This window comes from Schistocerca gregaria, chromosome 1 (assembly GCF_023897955.1).
Source record: "Schistocerca gregaria isolate iqSchGreg1 chromosome 1, iqSchGreg1.2, whole genome shotgun sequence".
Lineage (NCBI taxonomy): Eukaryota > Metazoa > Arthropoda > Insecta > Orthoptera > Acrididae > Schistocerca > Schistocerca gregaria.
In genome coordinates this window covers 988,946,917-988,969,897 of record NC_064920.1, presented here as the reverse complement: position 1 = coordinate 988,969,897, position 22,981 = coordinate 988,946,917, and the positions used below count along the sequence as shown (strand labels likewise).

Genomic DNA, 22,981 nt, shown 5'->3' with positions numbered 1-22,981 from the left:
GCAGGGATCGAATGAGGGGTAGAGTCACGGGTCGTGACAATCTGAAATGTAACGTCCACTGTTCAAAGTGCCGTCAATGCGAACAAGAGGTGACCGAGACGTGTAACCAATGGCACCCCATACTATCACGCCGGGTGATACCCCAGTATGGCAATGACGAATACACACTTCCAATGTGCATTCACCGCGATGTCGCCAAACACAGATGCGACCATCATGTTGCTGTAAACACAACCTGGATTCATCCGAAAAAATGACGTTTTGCCAGTCGTGCACCCAGGTTCGTCGTTGAGTACACCATCGCAGGCGCTCCTGTCTGTGATGCAGCGTCAAGGGTTACCGCAGCCATGGTCTCCGAGCTGATAGTCCACGCTGCTGCAAACGTCGTCGAACTGTTCGTGCAGATTTCGGCGATCAAACATGTCGCCATCATCAGGTGAACTGACGGACTGAGCTCCTGTGAACGCGCCGGCACGGAGATCCGTTAGGTTAGTTAGTTTAAGTAGTTCTAAGTTATAGGGGAATGATGACCTCAGCAGTTAAGTCCCATAGTGCTCAGAGCTGTTTTTTATTTATAATCATTCATTTCCATGCATTTCCGCCTATCGCTACCCACCTTAAGAAATAGGAATACCTTACCCTGGCTACTTTGCCTGGCTCTCCCCATTGTATGAGCCGTTCTCCTTCGAATACTTTCGGTGACGTCCTGAGGCACGCCGAATACCACAACAGTTATTAAACGGTTCGGTGTTCAAGGTGTCATTTACATGGCACACGACTATGAACTGATATTCTGTAGCTAAAAGGGATAAAATAAAGGCTGTGAAAGGTTATCTGCAACCTGTACAGAAACCAGACGGCAGTAACAAGATTCGAAAGGCTTGAAATGGAAGCATTAGTGATTCAATCTGCATACTGAGCAAGCAGAAAAAGAAACAATGGAGAAATCTGGAAAGAGAATTAACGTTCACGGGGAAGAAATAAAAACTTCGAGGTTTCCCGTTGGCACAATAATTCTATCAGAGACGCCAAAGGACATGGAAGTGCAGGTGAATGGAACTGAAGTGTCTTGAAAACAGATTATGCGATGCATGTCAAAAAGATTAAAACAAGACTAATGTAACATAAACAGAAAAATAAAACACTTGTAAACGTCTCTTTTGGGTTTAATTTATTTACGCTACCAGTTTCGTGTTATGACTGCACACGAGTTGGGATTCCTTCCACTTTACGTTGGTAAAAGGGCCTCTAGATGAATGTAATGGAAGAACGAAGCTGGTTGCTTAAATAAATTAAATGTAAAAGAGACTGCTGTAGGTGTTGTAATTTTCATTTCATATCGAACAGCCGAAGTCCCTGGAACCATCTATTACCAGGATGCAAATACGCAAAAATGGTTCAAATGGCTCTAAGCTCTATGGGACTTAACATCTGAGGTCATCAGTCCTCTAGACTTAGAACTACCTAAACCTAACTAACGTAAGGACATCACACACATCCATGCCCGAGGCAGGATTCGGACGTGCTACTGTAGCAGCAGCGCGGTTCCAGACTGAAGCGCCTAGAACCGTTCGGCCAAAGCGGTCGGCGCAAATACGCAGATTTAATGCAACATAGTCGCGTTAAATCAGGCAATGCTGATGGAATTATATAAGGAAATGAGTCATTAAAAATAGTAGACGTGTTTTGCTATTTGTAATGCAAAATAACTCCCGATGGCCGGAGTTGAGAGGAAACATAACGCAGACCGTCAAATTTGTTGACATCAAATATAAATTTGTGGTAAGAAATCGTTCTGAAAGCAGTCTGAGGCGACAGAAGTCTTGTAACACCTCGAAATACTGTGTCGAACCTCCTTTTTGCCCGGTGTAGTGCAGCAGTTCGACATGGCATGGACTCAGTAAGTCGCTGGAAGTCCTCTGCAGGCGTGCTGGGCCATTTTGCCTCTGCAGCTCTCCATAATTAAGAAAGTGTTAGCGGAGCATGATTTTGTGCACCAAATGATCTCTCGATTAAATCTCACAAATGTTCGATGGGATTCATGCCGAGCGATCTGGGTGGCCAAACCATTCTCTCGAACTGTTCAGAGTGGTCCTCAAATCAATCGTGAACAACTGTGGCCACGACGTGGTTGTATTGTCATCCATAGAAAGCCAATCGTTTTTGTGGACAGGAGGTCCATGAATGGCTGCAAATGGCCTCCAAGTAGCCGAACGTAAGCATTTACAGTCAATGATCGGTTCAGTTGGATCAGAGGACTTAGTCCATTCCGTATAAACACAGCCACCCCAATATGAAGCCACCACCAGTTTATACAGCGTCTTGTTGGAAACTTGGGTCTGCAACACTCGAATCCTACCGTCAACTGTTACTGAAATCGTGACTCATATGAGCAGGCCACGGTTTTCCAGTCATCTAGGGTTCAACCGGTATGGTCACGAGTCCAGGAGAGGCGCTGCAGGCGTTGTCGCACTGTTAGCAAAAACACTCGCGTCGGTCGTCTGCTGACGTAGCCCATTGACGCCAAATTTCGACACACTGTCCTAACGGATACGTTTTTCGTAGGTCTCATATTGATTCCTGCGGTTATTTCTTGCAGTGTTGCTTGTCTGTGAGTACTGACAACTACGCAAACTCCATTGCTCTCGGTCGTTAAGTGAAGTCAGTCGGCCACTGCGTTGTCCGTAGTGAGACGTAATGCCTGAAATGTGATATCCTCAGCGCACTCTTGACACTGTGGATTTCGGAATATTGAATTCCCTAACGATTTGCGAAATGGAATGTTCGATGTGTCTAGTTCCACCTACTATCCCCTTTCCAAATCTCTTAATTCCCATTGTGTGGACGTAATCAAGTCCGAAACCTTTTCACACGAATTACCAGTACGACCTCCGCAAATACTCTGCCTTTTTATTCCTTGTCTACGCGATACCACTGCCATCTGTATATGTACACATCACTATCTCATGTCTTTTCACTTCGTTGTATTTGTCTGGCGTGTAGCCTTGTAGGGAAGTGAAGCTTGGGCGATAAACAGTTTAGACAAGAAGAGAATGGAAGCTTTTGAAATGGAGTGCTGCAGAAGAATGCCTAAGATTTGATTGGTAGGTGGAATACCTAACGAGAAAGTATTGTATCCAATTGGGGAGAACAGAAATTCGTGGTACAACTGGTTTGGAACGGCGTAACAAGAGCAGGGGTGATGACCTTAAGAGATATGGGGAATAAGGCGCGGAAGAAGAAAAAATAAGTTGACAAGTTGACTAAAAGAAGGGATCGGTTTATAGAACACAGTCTAAGGCATCAAGGAATGGTCAATTTGGTAATGGAGGAATGCACGAAGGAAAACAATTTGTAGCGAGACCAAGGATTGAGTACAATAAGCAGGTTCAAATGGAAACAAGTTGCAGCCGTTATACAGAGATGAAGACGTTTGCCCGGGATAGACTGCCTTGCTTAGCAGAATTAGACCAGTCTCCGGAATGGAGACAACACGACTATAAGCTTTCGCTTTCGATGTACAAATCTCTAAAACTTTGCTGGGGTGCTAGATTGGGCTGTATGTCAAGCGTCTACTCTAGGTTCACCGGCTGTGACTCAGATTAGACGAAGCATCTGCCTTTGGTGAGGCCACAAAGCGTTACAGCGGGAAATCGGATACTAAGACGATGGCAGTTAACATACTGAACATATTCCTAGTCTTAACACTGTAAGCAGTAGAGGCAGTGGTTGGATACAGCCAAAGCGTTTTAAAAATAGACGTGGCGTGATTGGTAGTCGTAAGATGAGATCTACGCAGACATAGCAACAGAATTCGTTTCTCGAATAACAGCTCCTTTTTTTCCTCTAACCAGTGGTAATGTTAGTAGTAGTAGCCAGACTGTTTTCTCGCCGTATCCTGCCCAATCTTCCAGGACTCAGCTCTTCATTTGTCCGTCAACACCTCAGATCTTTGGGTTCGATGGCATCACATCTTGTTGCTTTCTGGTCCCGTAACTTGACTACCTTTTACAAGTCAATTTCAAGGCCGCTGGTACAAAAGTATCATTTCCCGAAACCATTTTGAAACCTTTCGACTAATTAGTGATGTGGCTGTAGGATACACTTATTCATCAACGCCCAACCAAAACTGCTAAGCATACAAGTTTGAAATTTGGAGAGAGCGTTGATCTTTTACTGTAGGCATCATTTAGTAGAAGATTGTTCGAAATTCCACCCCTAAGGGGGTGCAGTAGGGAACGATATTTTTTGAAAGTACATCGCTAATGAGGTAATTTTGAAGCTAGAACTAAGAAAATTGGTATTTGGTTTGTCAAAAATAAAAAACTACATGCTTCAACATTTTTGTAAATTCGACCACTAAGGGCCTAAAATAGTGGGTGAATTTTTTTTAAAAACGGTGTTATAGTGTACATATGCTGTGTGTATGAGAGGTTGCCAATGTTGTGTCCACAACGGAAGTATCACTCTTATAAATAAACTGAAAACAGCCCAGCCATTGACAACCCACACATAGAGGAATCTATTAGATGAGGTACATAGTTGTGATGATATTCTACTCTAGCTTAGTTAGGGGATCCGTTATGTTGAATAGATACCCTACTAGAATCAATACAACTTGATACCATAAAATTATTTATTTTCAAACACCAGAGAAATAAATACAGAATATTAAATCTTACCTTTAATTTAGCTTTGAGATTTGGAGAACATCTGTGACTTTCCTCAATATCGCACCCTAGTTTATTACACGGACACAGAAAGTTTGTGGATACTGAATAGCCCTGTGAAACAGAATACCTCCACTCCGACTGGTACTGACAGTGAAGAGCTCAGAGAAAAAGCAAATGGAGCGAAATACATTTACTGTGATTGTTTCCCTATCTGCCGAGCCGTGGCTCCTTTTAGAGTTCTGGAAGGCGTCGTTCTGCAGCGTCGATTGTTCGGTGCCGTTGGTCGCCCTGCAGAGGAGTTGCGTACCTATAAATTCTGTCTACACAGTCGAGATTTCTATCTGCTCATAAGCCAGCGACAGAAACTGACTGAAGTATTCGTTCGCAAAATAATAATAATAATAATAATAATAATAATAATAATAATAATAATAATAATAATAATCTGCAAAGAAGCGAAGAATCGTCGCTCTGCTTACAGAGAAACCACTTAATTCGCTTCCAGTGGCGAAATCGATGCTGATTCTACAAGGGAGACTCTTCATAAAAGGGAGACTCTTCACTAAGAATTTGATCAACGACGTCTCTAAGTCGCTGCCCGGGCGATGCGTCCGCTTTCGACATCAGCAGGAGAGTCCCCTTCACACACCATATACCGGTTTCCAGCGTGTGCTCTCCTTTCAACGAACCGTCGCACCCGCTGCGAAAGCAGTGCCCCCAACTACAGAGCTCTTGAAAGTGCCAGCCAATCGCCTGCAGTTCATACTCTGTATAGAACACTGTTCTAGAACAATCTAAAACTCCACCTTCGACTACGCTAACCTCTTATCGTGAGAAGATCTGCAGAAGGTCAACTCGCGACTTTCGTTCGTGACCCCCGCGCATTCCTTCGTATTTAAAGGATGCCGTCTTCTCTTGTCAGATGTTACTGCTCTCTCACCCTCCCTGCCCCACTGCCATCCATTGGTCGTTTTTAGGTGGTAAGAGTTCGTCTAGCCTCAACACTCTTTTCTGTAGATCAGGCAGACATCCATTTCATGTACGTCTACATCTACATGCATACTCTGCAAATCACATTTAAGCGCCTGGCAGAGAGTTCATCGAACCACCTTCGCAATTCTCTATTATTCCAATCTCGTATAGCGCGCGGAAAGAATGAACACCTATATCTTTCCGTACGAGCCCTGATTTCCGTCATTTCATCGTGGTGATCGTTCCTCCCTGTGTAAATCGGTGTCAACAAAATATGTTCGCATTCGGAGGAGAAAGTTGGTAATTGGGATTTCGTGAAAAGATTCCGTCGCAACGAAAAACGCCTTTCTTTTAATGATGTCCATCCCAAATCTTGTATCATTTCTGTCACACTCTCTCCAATCTTTCGCGATAATACAAAACGTGCTGCCTTTCTTTGAACTCTTTGGATGTACCCCGTCAGTCCTATGGTAAGGATCCCACATCGCGCAGCAGTATTCTAAAAGAGGACGGACAAGAGTAGTGTAGGCAGTTTCACAAGAACGATGTTTTCTAAACCCATGTTGACTGTGTGTCAATAGACCGTTTTCTTCGAGGTAATTCATTATGTTCGAACGCAATATATGTTCTAAAATCCTGCTGCATATCGACGTTAACGATATGGGCCTGTAATTTAGAGGATTACTCCTACTACCTTTCTTGAATATTTGTGTGATCTGTGTAACTTTCCAGTCTTTGGGTACCGATCTTTCGTCGAGCGAACGGTTGTATATGATTGTTAAGTATGGAGCTAATGCATCAGCGTGCTCCGAAAGGAACCTAATTGGTATACACTCTGGACCAGAAGCCTTTTCTTTATTAAGTGATTTAAGTTGCTTCACTACTCCGAGGATAGTTACTTCTACGTTACTCATGTTGGCTGCTGTTCTCGATTCGAATTTTGGAATATTTACTTCGTCTTCTTTTGTGAAGGCATTTCGGAAGCTGTGTTTAGTAACTCTGCTTTGGCAGCACTGTCTTCGATAGAATCTCCATTGCTATCGTACAGAGAAGGCATTGATTGTTTCTTGCCGCTAACATACTTCACATACGACCGAAATCTCTTTGGGTTTTCTGGCAGGTTTCGAGACAAAGTTTCGTTTTGGAAACTGTTATTGGCATCTCACATTGAAGTTCGCGCTAAATTTCGAGCTTCTGTAAAAGATCGCCAATCTTGGGGATTTTGCGTCTGTTTAAATTTGGCACGTTTGTTTCGTTGTTTCTGCAACAGTGTTCTAATCCGTTTTGTGTACCAAGGAGGATCAGCTCCGTCGTTTGTTAATTTATTTGGTTTAAATCTCTCAATTGCTGCCGATACTATTTCTTTGAATTTAAGCCACATCTGGTCTACACTTATATTATTAATTTGTAATGAGTGGAGATTGTCACTCAGGAAAGCGTCAAGTGAATTTTTACCTGAATTTTAGAATAGGTATATTATTTGCTTATTTTACGAGGATTTGGGGATTACAACATTCAATCTTGCTACGACAGCCCTCTGTTCACTAATCCCTGAATCGGTTTTCATGCTTGTTATTAACTCAGGATTATTTGTTGCTAAGAGGTCAAGTATGTTTTCACAACCGTTTACTATTCGCGTGGGCTCATGAAAAAACTACTCGAAATAATTTTCAGAGAATGCGTTTAGCACAATTTCGGATGATATTTTATACGTACCTCCGGAATTAAACATGTATTTTCGCCAAATATCGAGGGTAAATTAAAGTCTGCACCAACTATTATCGTCTGAGTCGGGTACGTGTTTGAAATCAAACTCAAGTTTTCTTTGAACCTTTCAGCAACTGTATCATCTGAATTGGGAGGTCGGTAAAAGGATCCAATTATTATTTTATTCCGGTTACCAACAATGACCTCTGCCCATAATAACTCACAGGAAGTATCTACTTCAATTTCGCGACAAGATAAACTACTTCTGACATTTCGGTCGAACACGGCATGTCTATTTTTGCAAACTGTCTTTGCGCATATCGCCGCCTCCTCGGGAATACATCACCGTCACCTCTCCCTGCTAAAAGTGTCCAGCTCAAATTAATTCCTTCCAGGCATGCAACACTGCAGAAAAATGTTTGTGCATGCTGCTAGCCAGTATCAACCAAAGAAATAATCAATTATCACCCACCGTTAATCGCGATCTCATACCGAATCAAATATCCAAACGAAATAGTATAATGTTACATGTATGGGGGCAAAATATTGCCACCTTACAAGGGGATGAACGTTTCTATGAAAATACCTCCACATGAACTCATAAGTCAGGATTGATAAAGACCGACTGAGCTATCAGAATCACTTTTTGTGTCACCTGCTTCAAGTCTTTTGAGTTGAAGCCACTTCGGCGACTTGCATGTCGATGGGGATGAGATTGTGATGATTAGGACAACACAACACCCAGTTCCTGAGCGGAGATAAATCTCCGACCAAGCCGGGAATCGAATCCGGGCCCCTTGGCATGACAGTCCATGGTACTGACCACTCAGCCATTGGGATGGACTGCGAAGAAGATAAAAATTCGATTAAAGAGGAACAAATAAATATTTGTCCGGGCCATACACTTTACGCGAGCGAAGCAGTAGGCTCTGAGCTAGTTTTAAACAAACATTGTTCACTTCGCAGCATACGTACGAAGAAAAGTTTTTACCGGTACAAAAATTATACGCATCACAATCAAACTCACGTGTACCCCCATAAGCTGCAGTACAGAATGTTTTGTGTTGCTGATTATCGTTATGCCGTAACCTCTTCGTAGGGGGCGAGGGAAGGGGGTGGGGAGGAGGGAGAAGAAGGGTTGTTTCAGATAGTACAGTCATTCATTGTAACTGAACCGACGCTTAGGTGAAAGACTCAGTGATTCGATTTTGACATTACACTGGGGTGACAAGTCGCGGGATAGCGATACGCACAAATACAGATGGAGGTAGTACCATGTACACAAGTTATAAAAGGGCAGAGCACTGCCGGAGCTTTCGTTTGTACAGAGATGATTCATGCGGAAAGGTTTCTGACGTGATTATGGCCGCAAGACGGGAATTAACAGACTTTGAATGTGGAGCGGTAGCTGTAGCTAGAGCATGGAACATTTCATTTCGAAAATGGTTAGGGAATTCAGTATTATGATATCCACAGTATCCAGGTGTGCCGAAAATACCAAATTCTAGGCATTACCTCTCACCACGGACAACACAGTGGCCGAAGGCCTACACTTAACGATCGAAAGCAGCGCCGTTTGCACAGAGTTGTCAGTGCTAACAGACAAGCAACACTGTGGTACGTACGACGAACGTATCCGCTAGAACAGTGCTATGAAATATGACATTAATGGGCTGTGGAAGCAGACGCGAGTGCCTTTACCAACAGCGTGCAGCGCCTCTCCTGGCCTCGTGACCATACTGGTTGGACCCTGGACGACTACAAAACCGTGACGTGGTCAGATGAGTCCCGATTTAAGTAGAGAAGAGATGACGGTAGGGTTAGAGTGTGGCGCGGACCTCACGAAGATATAAATTCAAGTTGTGAACAAGACACTGTGCAAGCTGGTGGTGGCTCGATAAGGGGGTGGGCTGTATTTACATGGAATGGACTGGGTCCTCTGGTCCAAACGAACCAATCATTGACCGTAAATGCATATTTTCGGTTGCGTGGAAACCATATGCGGCCATTCATGGCCTCCAAGTTCCCAGACAAGGATGGAATTTTTGTGGATGATGATGCGCCATGTTATCGAGCCGCAATGGTTTGGAGAACATTCTGACAATTCGAGCAAATGATTTGGCTATCCAGATAGCTCGACATGAATCTCATCGAACATTAATGGGACGCAATCGAGATGCCATTTTGTACACAAAATCCTGCACCAGCAACACTTCAGCAACTATGGACAGCTATAGAGGCAACATGGCTCAGTAATTCCGCAGGAGCTTCCAACGACTTGTTGAGTCAATGGCAAGTCGAGTTGCTGCACTACCCATCGCGGAAGGAGATCCGACATGATATTAGGAGAGATCCCATAACTTTTGTCTCCTCAGTGTATGCCTCCTCAATCTGCTATTCAATTACACAGCTTCATAAATCCATTAACTTTATCCAACTTTAATCATTTTACTCAGTCAATGTTGTTGTTTTATGCATACAGACAGGCATTAATACAATATTAGGTAAGGTAATATCCCAGCGGGCAATTCCTTATCGTAGTGCGTGCGGGCTGAAGAGTTTGTGCGCTCCGATGGAACCGAGAGCTATACTGGCGGTAGCATAGCTACTGGTAGGTGCAACTTGGAGGAAAAAGTCTCAGCAGAGAAGCCGGACGAAGTGTGTCTCACAACCATCCATCTTCCTTTTTTCCCATTCTTTACCTATCCTGTATCTTTCTTTGCCATAGGGAAGAGAAAGCTCTAGAGGTGTAGTGAAACTTACACTCCTATCAGAGAAAACCAAGATGACAAATACTGCCGGCCCAGGAGCAGAAAAGTAGCAGCTCCACTGCTAGGATAACTTTGCACAGTCCCTGTAAGGCGGAGAGCGGACATACATCATTACCATACATCATTACCATAAACCTTACAAGTGTGCCTCAAAATAGAATTGAACCCTACAACACAAAAAACGGCTAGTCAGATTCGTTTATGAGTCGACATATGGAATGTTAAAAGTTTATATAGACAAGGAGCTGCCAAAAATGTTAGTGTCCGAGTTGGAGGAACATAAATCATGTGTCACTGCATTTCACGAACCTAGATGGTGTGGGAAAGATATTATACGTGAGAATAAATCAGTAATCTTTCATGGAGGGTGCGAAGAGAAAGGATCGTGTTGAGTGATCGTTTGGTAAGGCAAGTGAAGAAAGTCGCTGCAATCAACAAGAGCAGATCATGTCTCACTGTAAGGCACAAGTATATAGTTGTAACACTTGTTAATGCATGATGATGATGATGATGAGTCCCATACTCCTTTACAGAGCGTAGGGGAGCGACGCGGGAAACCCGTGCCGCCTTACTAGGCAAGGTCCTAGTGGAGGTGGTTTGCCATTGCTTTCCTCCGACCGTAATGGGGGTGAATGATGATGATGAAGACGACACAATAACACCCAGTCATCTCGAGGCAGGAAAAATCCCTGACTCCGCCGGGAATCGAACCCGGGACCCTGTGCTCGGGAAGCGAGAACGCTACCGCGAGACCACGAGCTGCGGACTGTTAATGCATATGCACCAACAAATGTGAGCGATGAGGAGGAGAAAAGTGAATTTAATGAAAAATTACCTCAAGGTTGGATCAGAAGACTTCTATAGGCCAAAAACCGGGAAGGAGAGTGTAAAAATGAAAACAAATGACAGTGGAGTGCGTCTAATTAGTATTGCCAGGGAGAACTGTTTACATTCGTCTTTTGTCTGTCTTCAACGTGTCCGTTGTGTACATGTACCGTAGGTAGTGCATTAACTGAAAGTGCTCCGGCCAAACATGGCAGAATATTCTTTTCGTGAGCAGGTGGACATGACTTTTATGTATGGCCACGTGAATGGTAATGGACACGAGGATGCGCTTCTGTTTCAGATGGCGTTTCCAGACCGAAGACTTCTGAGTCATCTAACCTTTGATGCTTTGTATCGTCGCGTTCCCGAGACAGGATGTGTAGAACACGTTCTACAGGCTCTCGAAGAGGAGCCAGGTATCAGCGCAAGACAAGTGGACCTAGCATGTGGTACCTCATCAAGTTCAATATGGAACATAATTCACGAGCAACTCACGTGTCCGTATTATCTTCAATGTGTGCAGGGCCTTTCACCTGCCGATGCCGGATGTCTGTTGTACAAATTTCCAATCCGTTGTTTGTCCCATTCACTTTTGTTTAAAGACGAGGCAACGTTTGGAAGTGACGGAATATCAAAATTACACAGCCAACACATATGGGCCTATCGCAATCCTCTTGCTGCAGTACAGGTTAGACATCTGAATCATTGGGTTGGAATTGTACGATACTGTCTGGTAGAAAAATACTTTCTCCCAGTACACCTTACAGCTGCTATCTAGGGTCTTTATTCAGAACACCTTCCAAGAGCTAGTAGAATATGTAGCCCTGCAAGTAAGAAGAAACGTGGATGATGGGGCTCCAGCAGATTTCAATCCCATTGTGCGAGAAGCACTGGATGATATGGCATATGGATGACCTGCAGGCTCCCCAACCTTAGTCCTTTGTATTTTTATCTCTGTTCTACGCAAGAGACCACCCAGGTGCAAAAATTCTTCATCGAGATGTCATGGAAGACTGCGAAACTATCATGGATTTATTATGAGTTTAGGTCATGATGATATCCAATCACCTGAATTATAGGCTTTCATTACTAAATCGAAACTAAGAATTTTAGGTCATATGTTTACATGAACATTATTCTTGTTTTGATGTAAGAAACCTCTCCCTAAGGTTTGTAAAAGCATTTTTGAAACGTTAACTGAATCTTCCTTCTGTTCTTGGTAGAACATTATAATAAATGAAAAGCACTAGTTTGCTTTTGTACTACAGTACAATAATGTAGAACAAAAGCAAACCAGTGCTTTTCATTTATTATTTTTGAAACACTGATACTTATATAGCGTACTTGAGGAAGTCTCTGGTGCAGGTACCGTAACAAATAACATTGCTAACACCTCATTATCGTGCAATGCGGTAGCAAATTGTTCCTGTTGCATCACAACGCATCGTTCTCAGCGATCGTCAGGGTACTGGCATATTTTATTAAACCAAGATCTTAAGTAACTTCTTCAGGTTACTAAAGGTTACGATTTCTCTCTCTTTTTTTTTTCAACCATGATTATACCTATTTTCGAAAGTGTATTAAGATGTGCAGCTGAAGATGTTGCCAATGAATCTATGAAAGTTGTAGTAGAGGATGCAGTGTTCGAAAATATGGACTGTGTCAATGTAATGGATATAAGCTCAGCATTTGATTGCACTTGACAAAAGCGAGGCCGACACTTCAAAAAACGGCGTCGTCAGAGCCACAGGTGTGGCCACAGACAAAGTGAGTGAGGTTGTTATTATGTTCAAATGTTTTAGATGTCCACAAAGACAAAATCGACTTCATTTAGGCAATTTTAGAGCAAATTTCAGTGGAACAAGTGGAGCCATGGAAGTGGCAGGAGCAAAAGAACCATTTTAGGGCTCTCAGCTACCTTACGGCATACGGTACACCACTTAGGCGACGGAGACTGCAGAGCTCATAATGAAGCTGTAGCATCCAAACCACAAGCGGACGGGGTAGAAATAAAGTAAGCAGAGAGTGTGAGGCCTATGCCGAAGAGAATGGGAGTCTGTCTTCAAAAACTGAAGTCGTCGCTACGAAAAACTTGTCTTCGTACTGGTAAACCAACTGGTGGCAAGGGTAGACACAATGCCAGCTGTAAAGAGACTCCAAGATTATTGTGGTTCAGCAATTAGGCAAAATACTCATTGTGTAGAACCAATGAAGCAAGCTATAAGGGCAGGTATTTTCACATTCTGTTTAGTAATGATAAACATCAACATGGACTATACCCGGCAGTTGTGGATAGCTGTTGCAAAACAATAAGGTTTTAGTAAATGTGACAAATACATTCACCGAAATAGTCTGCCTATTAATTTTTGGAGGCATTAATGCCAGTATTCAAAGACTTGACAAACGCTGATCTATTTCGAAAGGATCTGCTTTGCGGGACACAGAATGTAAACGGGTCTATGAACAATGTCATTTGGACTCACCCAAAAATGTGTTTGTGGGCATACAAACTGTACACTTTGGGGTGTGGAATGCCGTTGCTACTTTCAATCAAGACAATTTTAGTAAATGTGAAGTGCTGCAATATCTAAACTGGATAGGAAGGGACTGAGAAATGCAGAAAACAAGATAAAGATTTACCATAGAGGTGCAAGACAAACTTACAAAGGCGCCGAGAGCAAACTGCAATTGGAAGTTTAAGAAGATCCTGATGATTCAAGCTATGCAGCAGGCTTGTTTTAATTTCTCAACTTTGGATTCAGTTTTCTGAAAGTTAGTTTTTTCAATACAAAAGGTTCATTTCCTCAGTTTCTAGTCAACATAGAATGCTGGAAGTTTCAGTATATACTCATACATGTATTTTGCATCATCTGAACTTATTTTTAATGCAAATAGAGACTTTTTATCGTTTTATCACGAAAATAGGACAAGAATATAAAAGAAAAAATCAAGCTTGGAGATAAAAGTTTATACCTGCCCTTACAAGAGAATCTACTCAATCCCTACTACTTCAGCAGTTACACAAGTAAAGTATACTGATCCCTAAAAACTTCAAAACTTCTGCTTGCATAGTATCTGAGATAAAGTACCTTATACAGAACCTAATTTTACGTTCTCCGGATAGAGCATTTTGTTTCCCCTTATATTTCTACAAAGTAGTCCTATTATTTCTTTCTCCAAGGACTATCAGTCTCCGAGTTGCAGTGGAAGGAAAAGTTATTAAGATTAATAGAAATAGTATTTAAATGGCGTAAAGTAATGTTTATTGTTAAATGAAGTGAGTTAAGAACAAATATTAAATGCGTGTGCTGGGATAAACTGTATTTTACGTGTGTTACAGTGTGAAGAAGTGGGGCTAGAGGTTAGATGCGTGAGGGACGGTAGGTAGCCGGATTTGGTCAGGCACTTCCTGCCTTCATAAGTACGCAAACCGAAGAGCAAGTTGACGAGTCCCCACTCTCTCTACGCCATTACGTCACAAGAAGCAATTATAGGGGCACAGCCATGCCGATAGGATATTTATTTTCCACAAAGTGTATCAATATCGCATGGAAAACGGATATGAGTTACTAATAATACTAACCCAAGAACGCATATGCAGCGAATCTACGTAAATCTCTGCACTATTTTCTACACTGCTAGAGGGGAAACTGATTCTTAGGCATCCTGTAATGTAATTGTGACGCTCTCCCAGGAAATGTGACTTCCCTCACCACGACAGCTATTATCTAAAATAGCTCATTAGCTGGAGCTGTCAGCTGTGAACCACATATGTAACATGCTTTCAATATGTTTTCGACAGTGTCAGTTTCATTGTCTCCACTGTCAATGGCTAAAATATTTTTTACAGCGTGAGGTTTATCAAACCTGCTGCAACTCTCTCAACATCTGAAGAGGGATTTATAAATTGGATCCCTTGCAACAAAATTAGGTCACCCAAGTGTTATGGAACTTCATATATTAGAAGATAAGTATAGCAACATATTACAGCAGATTGATGTCCTAGACCTGAACATGATCAGTCCCATTGCATCAGACATATTCAAACTACCCTCACAAGATAGACTGTGGATGTGTGCCAAGTCGCTCCTCTCAGTGCATCCCACTCTTCGAGTGCCAGGCAATGGAAGAGATTTGTGTACTGTACTAGTAACATAATTAATGGTGAGAGAAATGCAGTTACTTTTTGTCATTCATTAATTCGCCACAAAGTGACTACAACAGAGTTTTATAGTAAATAAAATGCGTATTGGAACCATCCATCAGTTGTTTCTGTATTAAACCCAAATATTTACCGGTTTCGGTCTTGGACCATCTTGACGGATGAGGGTTAAAATGGTTTAAGCCACTACATTGCATTAGTCATTACTTAGAATGTGTAGTGCATGGCACGAATGTAAAATATTTTAAAACAGTTATATAGCTTTCAGTACTCTGTCAATGGTAGACAGCAGCAAGATGTCACATTTATCGATCCAATCCAGTTCCCACCAACACTACATATATCACAAATCACACAAATTAAACCACTGTCAGCCGTTGTTTATTGGAATGCATTTTACATAAAAACTCATCAACAACTGCAAATGAGTACTCAATTTATAAACTGAAAGCAGCTCCACTATATAAACACCAGCACCGTGAAGTAATTTTGTCCATTCCTGTAAGAGGACTGGACAGGAAATGTCTGACTGTACCTGAAAAGCAAGCAGTGCTTATTGCGGACGAAGCTGTCTTCCCAGAAGAATACTATATAGTGTGCCTAAACTGGAATACCTTAAAGACAGTCATTTTTAATTGTTTGTTTCTCTCTCTTTCTCATAATTTATAGGAAGATAAAACTGGCCGAGCGTTGCCTCACGTACAAACGTTTGAGCAAATAGTGGCCAATCGCTGTACAAGAGAGCTTGCATCGTGAGGTGTTTAACTCACAGGCCTTTAACAGTAAACAGGGAGGGCTGCGTCAATATTGTGAAACATATCTTAATAAGAAGCATTACTGGATGAATCCAATGTCACATGTTGACGTCTCAAAGATACTCAAGAGTCGCTTGCTGCTACATATCAAGGAACAATTGGCGACAATACCAGAAAACGATGTCAAGGATTTCCTTTCTATTCTCGACTAGATCGATCTCATTTATGAAGAGGGACAGACTCCGACTGAGAACAGGAACATACAGCCTGATGCATAGAGTAATGGAAACCACTATAATAATAACCTGACAACCAGCACGGTTGACACCCTTACACGCCTCAGCAAAACAACAAAACTAAGAACTACGGTAATGTCACAAAACTTCGGGTACCAAAGACGGGACAGGAGCGAACATGATTCAGGTTACCGTGACCTATGGAAAAAAGGGGTCTCATATCAGATTTCAAGGTCCACCGTCAGTAGACAATAAAAATCGATATGACAATTGGTCAGGACGCAATGACAACAGGAGGCATCCTAACAAATAAGAAGGAAACAGGGAGTACTTAGAGGAGAGAGGACAAGGTCAGAGCGAAACTAATTCGTGATCTGGGCAGGATACAAATTGCAGAAACAGTGATCATACTGTGGGTATAGTAGAGGTGACGCAAAGCGACGGAATTACCCAGTCACCTACACAGGGAAACAAAAGCCGGTCGATAAGCCCCCAGTCAAAGACCGAGGAGAGGTGTGGGGCAACGCACTTACTTGGAAACTGCTTTACACGCTACGACCAGAATAGTGATATTTAGGAGGAAAGTGATATAAAAAAGGCAGAAGAAATAATACAGGCCATGATAACGGCTAAAATAGGCAATGTGACAGAGGCGGCGACTTTCACAAAGTTCGTTCAATGAAATTAAAACGAATAGAAAATACCAACTTTACCAGTGCCAAATTGCCGTATTTTGACTGCAATTGCAAACAAATCAAAGGGATGAAATTATAGCCTCGTAAACCACTAACATTCATCACCATAGAATGTACCTTTTTGGTAGCAGAAAAACGGACTGGCAATTAATTAATGGGGAAGGATGCTTTTAGATTATTCAAAGTACAGACCCATGTACATAATAGTAAATCTTATTTCTCTTATTTCACAGTGAATGAGCAAGAGGGGTCAACTGAAGGATATGATACAACCGTCGGCTTTGACCAATATCAATGAGCGCTATGGGACTTAACATCTGAGGTCATCAGTCCCCTAGAACTTAGAACTACTTAAACCTAACTAACCCAAGGACATCACACACATCCATGCCCGAGGCAGGATTCGAACCTGCGACCGTAGCAGCAGCGCGGTTCCGGACTGAAGCGCCTAGAACCGCTCGGTCACAACGGCCGGCTGGGAAGAGCACCCACCTATAATAGCACAGGTACTTTACAGCTTTTCTCGGTATGTTGTAAGTGAAAACGTGAAAAAGTCCGCATTCGGAAAATAAATTATTAAATTTTTAGGACACATTATTTTGCCTTGAGGGATCTTGCTTGACCCTGAGAAACTGGATGCCATTAGATACTTTCTACCTCCACAAAACCAGAAACAGCTGAACGCGTATTTAGGCCTGGCTTCCTGTTTTAGGAAATTCGTGCCCAACCAACATTTAAATAGTGATGCACTGTTGCACTTACTAAGGAAAAACAATACTTCGTTATGGACAAGTCACTGTCACAAAGATTCTGAATACGTAAAGGAGGCACTTGTCAATACAGATATTTTAAACCATCCTGACACGAGCCAGGAATTTTGCCAAGTACAGATGCATCATCGAAAGGCCAGCAGGCAAGTCTTTTCCAAATTAAAGAGCTATATGGAAAACAAACACCAAGCATTATTAGTGTCGCGAGTAGAACGCTTACGGAGAGGGAGAGGGCACATTTGTAACCGAATTCGAAACACTGGCTGTCCTAAGGGCGTTTCGCAAATCTGAATATAATTTATGGGGCAGGCACACGAAGGTTTACTGTGATCATCAAGCCCTCTCGTTTCTCCAAACTTGCAAACTACTATTCAGAAGGATAGCCCCGTGGTGCCTAAATGTGCAAAAAAATTAGATTTGAAATAGTATACATTAGGGGTGAACAAATCATATAGCCGAAGCGCTATCGAGACTACCATATGGTTTGAACGATTTTTTGGAATTTAATGAACACACCTCAGGTATTAGGTCTTACTCGTAGTAATATAGTCGAATTAAATCGGGTGATGATGAGGGAATTGGATTAGGAAATGAGACACTTAAAGTAGTAAAGGAGTTTTGCTATTTGGGGAGCAAAATAACTGATGACGGCCGAAGTAGAGAGAATATAAAATGTAGACTGGCAGTGGCAAGGAAAGCGTTTCTGAAGAAGAAAAATTTGTTAACATCGAGTATAGATTTAAGTGTCAGGAAGTCGTTTCTGAAAGTATTTGTATGGAGCGTAGCCATGTATGGAAGTGAAACGTGGACGATAAACAGTTTAGTCAAGAAGAGGATAGAAGCTTTCGAAATGTGGTGCTACGGAAGAATGCTGAATGTTAGATGGGTAGATCACATAACTAATGAGGAGATATTGAAAAGGATTGTGGAGAAGAGAAATTTGTGGCACAACTTGACTAGAAGAAGGGATCAGTTGCTAGGAGATGTTCTGAGGCATCAAGGGATCACCACTTTAGTATTGGAGGGCAGCGTGGAGGGTAAAAATCGTAGAGAGAGGCCAAGAGATGAATACACTAAACAGGTTCAGAAGGATGTAGGTTGCAGTAGGTACTGGGAAATGAAGAAGCTTGCACAGGATAGAGTAGCATGGAGAGCTTCTTCAAACCTGTCTCTGGACTGAAGACTGCAACATCAGTAATGCATGACGTAACCTGTCGCTCGAAATGTGCAGTAATGTGCCGCAGCGTATGACAGTTGCACGAAGAGGATCAGCGCTGGCAGAACGTAAGACAAGCTCTAGTAACCTTAGAGGAAAAGGCAGAAGATAGAAAAAAATCGTATTATAAGAAGTCAGGACGTATAACTGAATTTCAGGTGGGTCAGGAAGTGTTGTTGCGGTCGCGTCCAAAATGGACAAAATACATGAACTCAATCGCAAGTGGCAACTATTATACACTGTGGACCATTTATAATAATCAATACTCTACATCTGGGCTGTTACCGACTATCTTATCGAAATAGTGGGAAGAAAAAAGGTTTGTACCCACATATAAGACCTGAAGGAGTTTGTTCGTTCGCAGAAAACTGTTATAGCCAGTACACACAAATTAAGCAGATGTAGGAGACGGAATAAAATTATCAATTCGATATGGGGGACAAATCGCACGCCATGTATATGAGGAGACACCGTAAATGCACTTTGCGGACGTATCACGTATTAAACACATAATCAGAGCAATACGATCACTATGATAAGATTTAGGTAAGTGTCAGGTAATACAGAAGTGAGATTATTTTTAAAGGATGTTTAACGACGTAGTTAATAAGTGGCCAGTAAATAAACAGCTACTAATCAAGCAATTTGTATTCGCCATTGAACGGCACAACAACAGAGTTGACAAGTGAAAGATACTTCCCGGATGGCGGCACGTGATTGCTGAGGTGGGAGAGGAAATTCTGACGTGTAATAATAGTAGTGGGAGACGCGCGGACACTGCAAACACAACGGCGCATGTTGGGAAACTTGACGCATGCGCAGAACGATATGGCTTAATTAACGAAGCATGTTGGTAGCGTAATACCTAGCGCATATAAAACACTACTGAATAAGCTACATCACTGTCACCAGCACAGAAATGAAATTAATAAAACGACATGTAAATATGTATGTAATAGGATTAAGGTAATTTAAAAGGAATGTGTGCAGGGAATAGGGAACTAACAAAAGCATAAAGCTAAAGTAAAATGAACACTACTATACGAAAGGATAATCAACGAAAGAACTTCTACAGGAGAATGAAAGAGAAGTAATCTCTAAAAGTACTAAATCTAACTACGAATTACAACAGTATTTACAATATGTACTGTGAGTTAAAGCTGGAGTCATTTTCCGCATAAGCTAACTACAGAATTTTAACAAAACCACAAACTATATGAAGAAGAACTGAAAACCGGGTACCGTATAACAGAAGAATAACTACCAGCTTATTTATGCTGCGCATTAGATAACAAAATGTTACACGCGAAGTCATTTACTTAATGCGGCAGGCACAAATGGAACAAATGGAAGGTAAGACGAGGGGAACTATAAATCGATATTTGTGCTCATATTTAAAACAAAACATGTGTGCTCACTAACACAAGGTTGAGAAGACAAGTAGGCTTTGAGAATTTAACTCTGCCGAGTGTGAAAGTAAATAAAAAAGGGAATACTCCCACGTACTGCGCCAGTGTGAGTAAGTGATTAAAGGATGAACGTGATGCGAGATGGCCCACTGGCAGTTACGTGCTTAGTAGTTTAATTAGTGATAAGCATAAACACTACTACACGAAAGCGTAAGTCAACGAAAGAACATCTACAGGTGAAGGCAAAGCCACGTCTTAACTAAACAGAGGAATATTAGGGTGGTAGTACCTTTGAAGATGGGTCCCACTGTATTGAAAATGTTGCGTGTGTGAATGTATATGTATGTGGAATAGGCGAGTCTTTTGGAGATTAAAGTACACGAATGAATACGTGAGGTAAAGGAAAGATCTAATATCATAACGAATGAGTTAAAAGGTAATTTACTGTGAGGCACAAGACTTACAGTGAGATAATCAAATAGCGTTTTAAACGGCGAATTGTACAAGCGAAAACGCTTACCTCTGGAGTGTGGCTCTCTGCATATCTACATTAGTCATACGAAGAGATAATAATATTTATACGTAATAGACTCAAAAATTTACATCAATATGGCACCTGAACATAATTACTGATAAAAATACGCGGGAAGTACAATAATTTAGAAACTAACTCCAGCGGAAACAATAACACGAGGAGAGCAAGGCGGAAATGGAGTAGCCTTGTGTACAAAAGTACGAGGGGACGAGTAAAAACATACACGATGAAACGTTGAAGCCAGGAGACTACATGCATTTAAAGAAGAACTTCTACTAGTTAACACAAGTACATGTAGATAGCAAAATATGAATGGTTCAAATGGTTCTGAGCACTATGCGACCTAACGTCTGAGGTCATCAGTCGCCTAGAGCTTAGAACCAATTAAACCTAACTAACCTAAGGACATCACACGCATCCATGCCCGATTCTAACCTGGGACCGGACCGGTCCCTCGACTCCAGACTGTAGCGCCTAGAACCGCACGGCCACTCCGGCTGGCGAGGATATGAAAACACCAGCTAAGGCGAAATATTTGCTTGATTATGATGAGATGAATTTCAGACAACGTTTGGGCAGAGAATATCATATTTTTCCTTCGTTCAGATGCCACAGTTCCCTGTAGATAGTAGATTTCTTTGACGTACAGCTGATAGACGTGGTGCTGAGTGTAGTTGTGTCCTGTCTGTGTTAGAAGACGCAAGGATGACAGAATATTTCATTTTCCTTTTTCTATCCCCTGTTACTTTGGGAGGATATGCAAATAAATGAAAATGAGGCTAATTTTCCTCCATTACAAAAAGCTTTCACGTGTCAGTCCAAGATTGTTTAGAAATATTAAGTTCTAATATAAAAGCTTTGATTCTTGTATGTAAACTTGAAATTCTATACAATATTTTATGAATATTATGTAAAGACAGTTGAGACGACAGTAATGCATGACGTACCTGAACTGTGTGAAGAGCAAAAAGTGATAAGGGCGGTTTTCTAGCATGAATACAGCGTGTGCCTACAGCAAGAATAAAACAGGGATAAACTTTCTGTAGCGGCGCAACAGCACAGGAAAGGCTACAGAGGGAATGGGGGGGGGGGGGGGGGGGAGGGGAAGTGATGAAAGAAATAATGGTAACAAATTTACATTGTCAGACATTCGTCGTGGTGTCGATTGTACGAACTAGCTTCTTCGGACTCGGCAGCGATGTTGAGTTCGTCGTAGTCACGAACTGGTAGACGGGAGCTTGTATGGCTCCTTCGCTGCGGCTCTGGCAGGAGTAAGGGGCACACGGGGTCACGATCCTGCGCCGACATACTGACTGGCTCCAACCCTGCGCGACGGTTACGCGCTAACAATGCGGAGTGGAGACTGGACTTAAACAATTAATACGCCCACTGTAGGGACAATAAATTGACCCAAGGAGGGCACAGAGAAGAGGGAAAGGAAGTGATGCATATTAAATAATGTTACTGTATAAAAGAATTTTGCAAAATGAATGTTATATAACGGGTAAAAGTTAAAAAAGCTGACACATGTAGAAGAACTAAAAAAAAAATAAAAATAAAAACTTATTAAGTCTGGCCAAACTACAAAGGGTAATGACACCACTCCAGGCCAAGGACCCAATATAGAAATTATAATGTAACGTTTGCTCTGAGCAGCCAATAAGCAAACAATGAACAACCAAAAGAGTGCACCAGTGACGTATACTGTCGTCCAGTAATGTCTGGACAATGCCAGTATACAGTAGGGGGCATTTATAGTGTACCTATGCTGGGATATCTGAAAGACTGTAATTTTTTAATTGTTTGTCTCTCTCTTTCTCATGGTTTATCAGAAGGTAAACCTAACAAGATTATACTACATGTGGTATAGAATCAATGTTTTGCCAGTAATTTTAAATTTTTTAATGTTCCTTTGTCAACAGTTTTCATTTGTTAATCACTTCTCTTGTTTCGGACCCGTCCACGTAGGACGTTTTATGGAGACGCTCCGTCACTTGACTGATGAAAAAAGTGTAAATTTGTATTCAACGCAATGTTTATTACAAGTGTGGAGTGGGGTTTTGTTTAAGGCGGACAATCCTACGTCCATTACGATTCTTTCTACAAAAATTTTTTATCACGAAAACGATGCCTTATCAGATATTTATTTACATAGTAAGAGGGAGGCCGCAGAAGAAACTTCCGGAGCTACTGCTATCAAGAAGAAACGAAGTAAAGCGGTAACGCTCGCGGACATTGCTTTACAATACTTAATG

At 41.9% G+C, this 22,981-nt stretch overlaps 1 protein-coding gene across 1 annotated transcript in view; it reads right to left on the bottom strand.

Moving 5' to 3' along the window:
* LOC126284097 (DNA (cytosine-5)-methyltransferase 3B-like) overlaps window positions 1-22,034 on the bottom strand; it is a 338,027-nt gene extending 315,993 nt beyond the window's left edge. Inside the window, exon 1 of the mRNA XM_049982791.1 lies at window positions 21,865-22,034. Within this exon, the coding sequence (XP_049838748.1) occupies window positions 21,865-22,034 (170 nt within the window). The remainder of the gene's footprint in view (window positions 1-21,864) is intronic.
* Window positions 22,035-22,981: the final 947 nt, after the last annotated feature.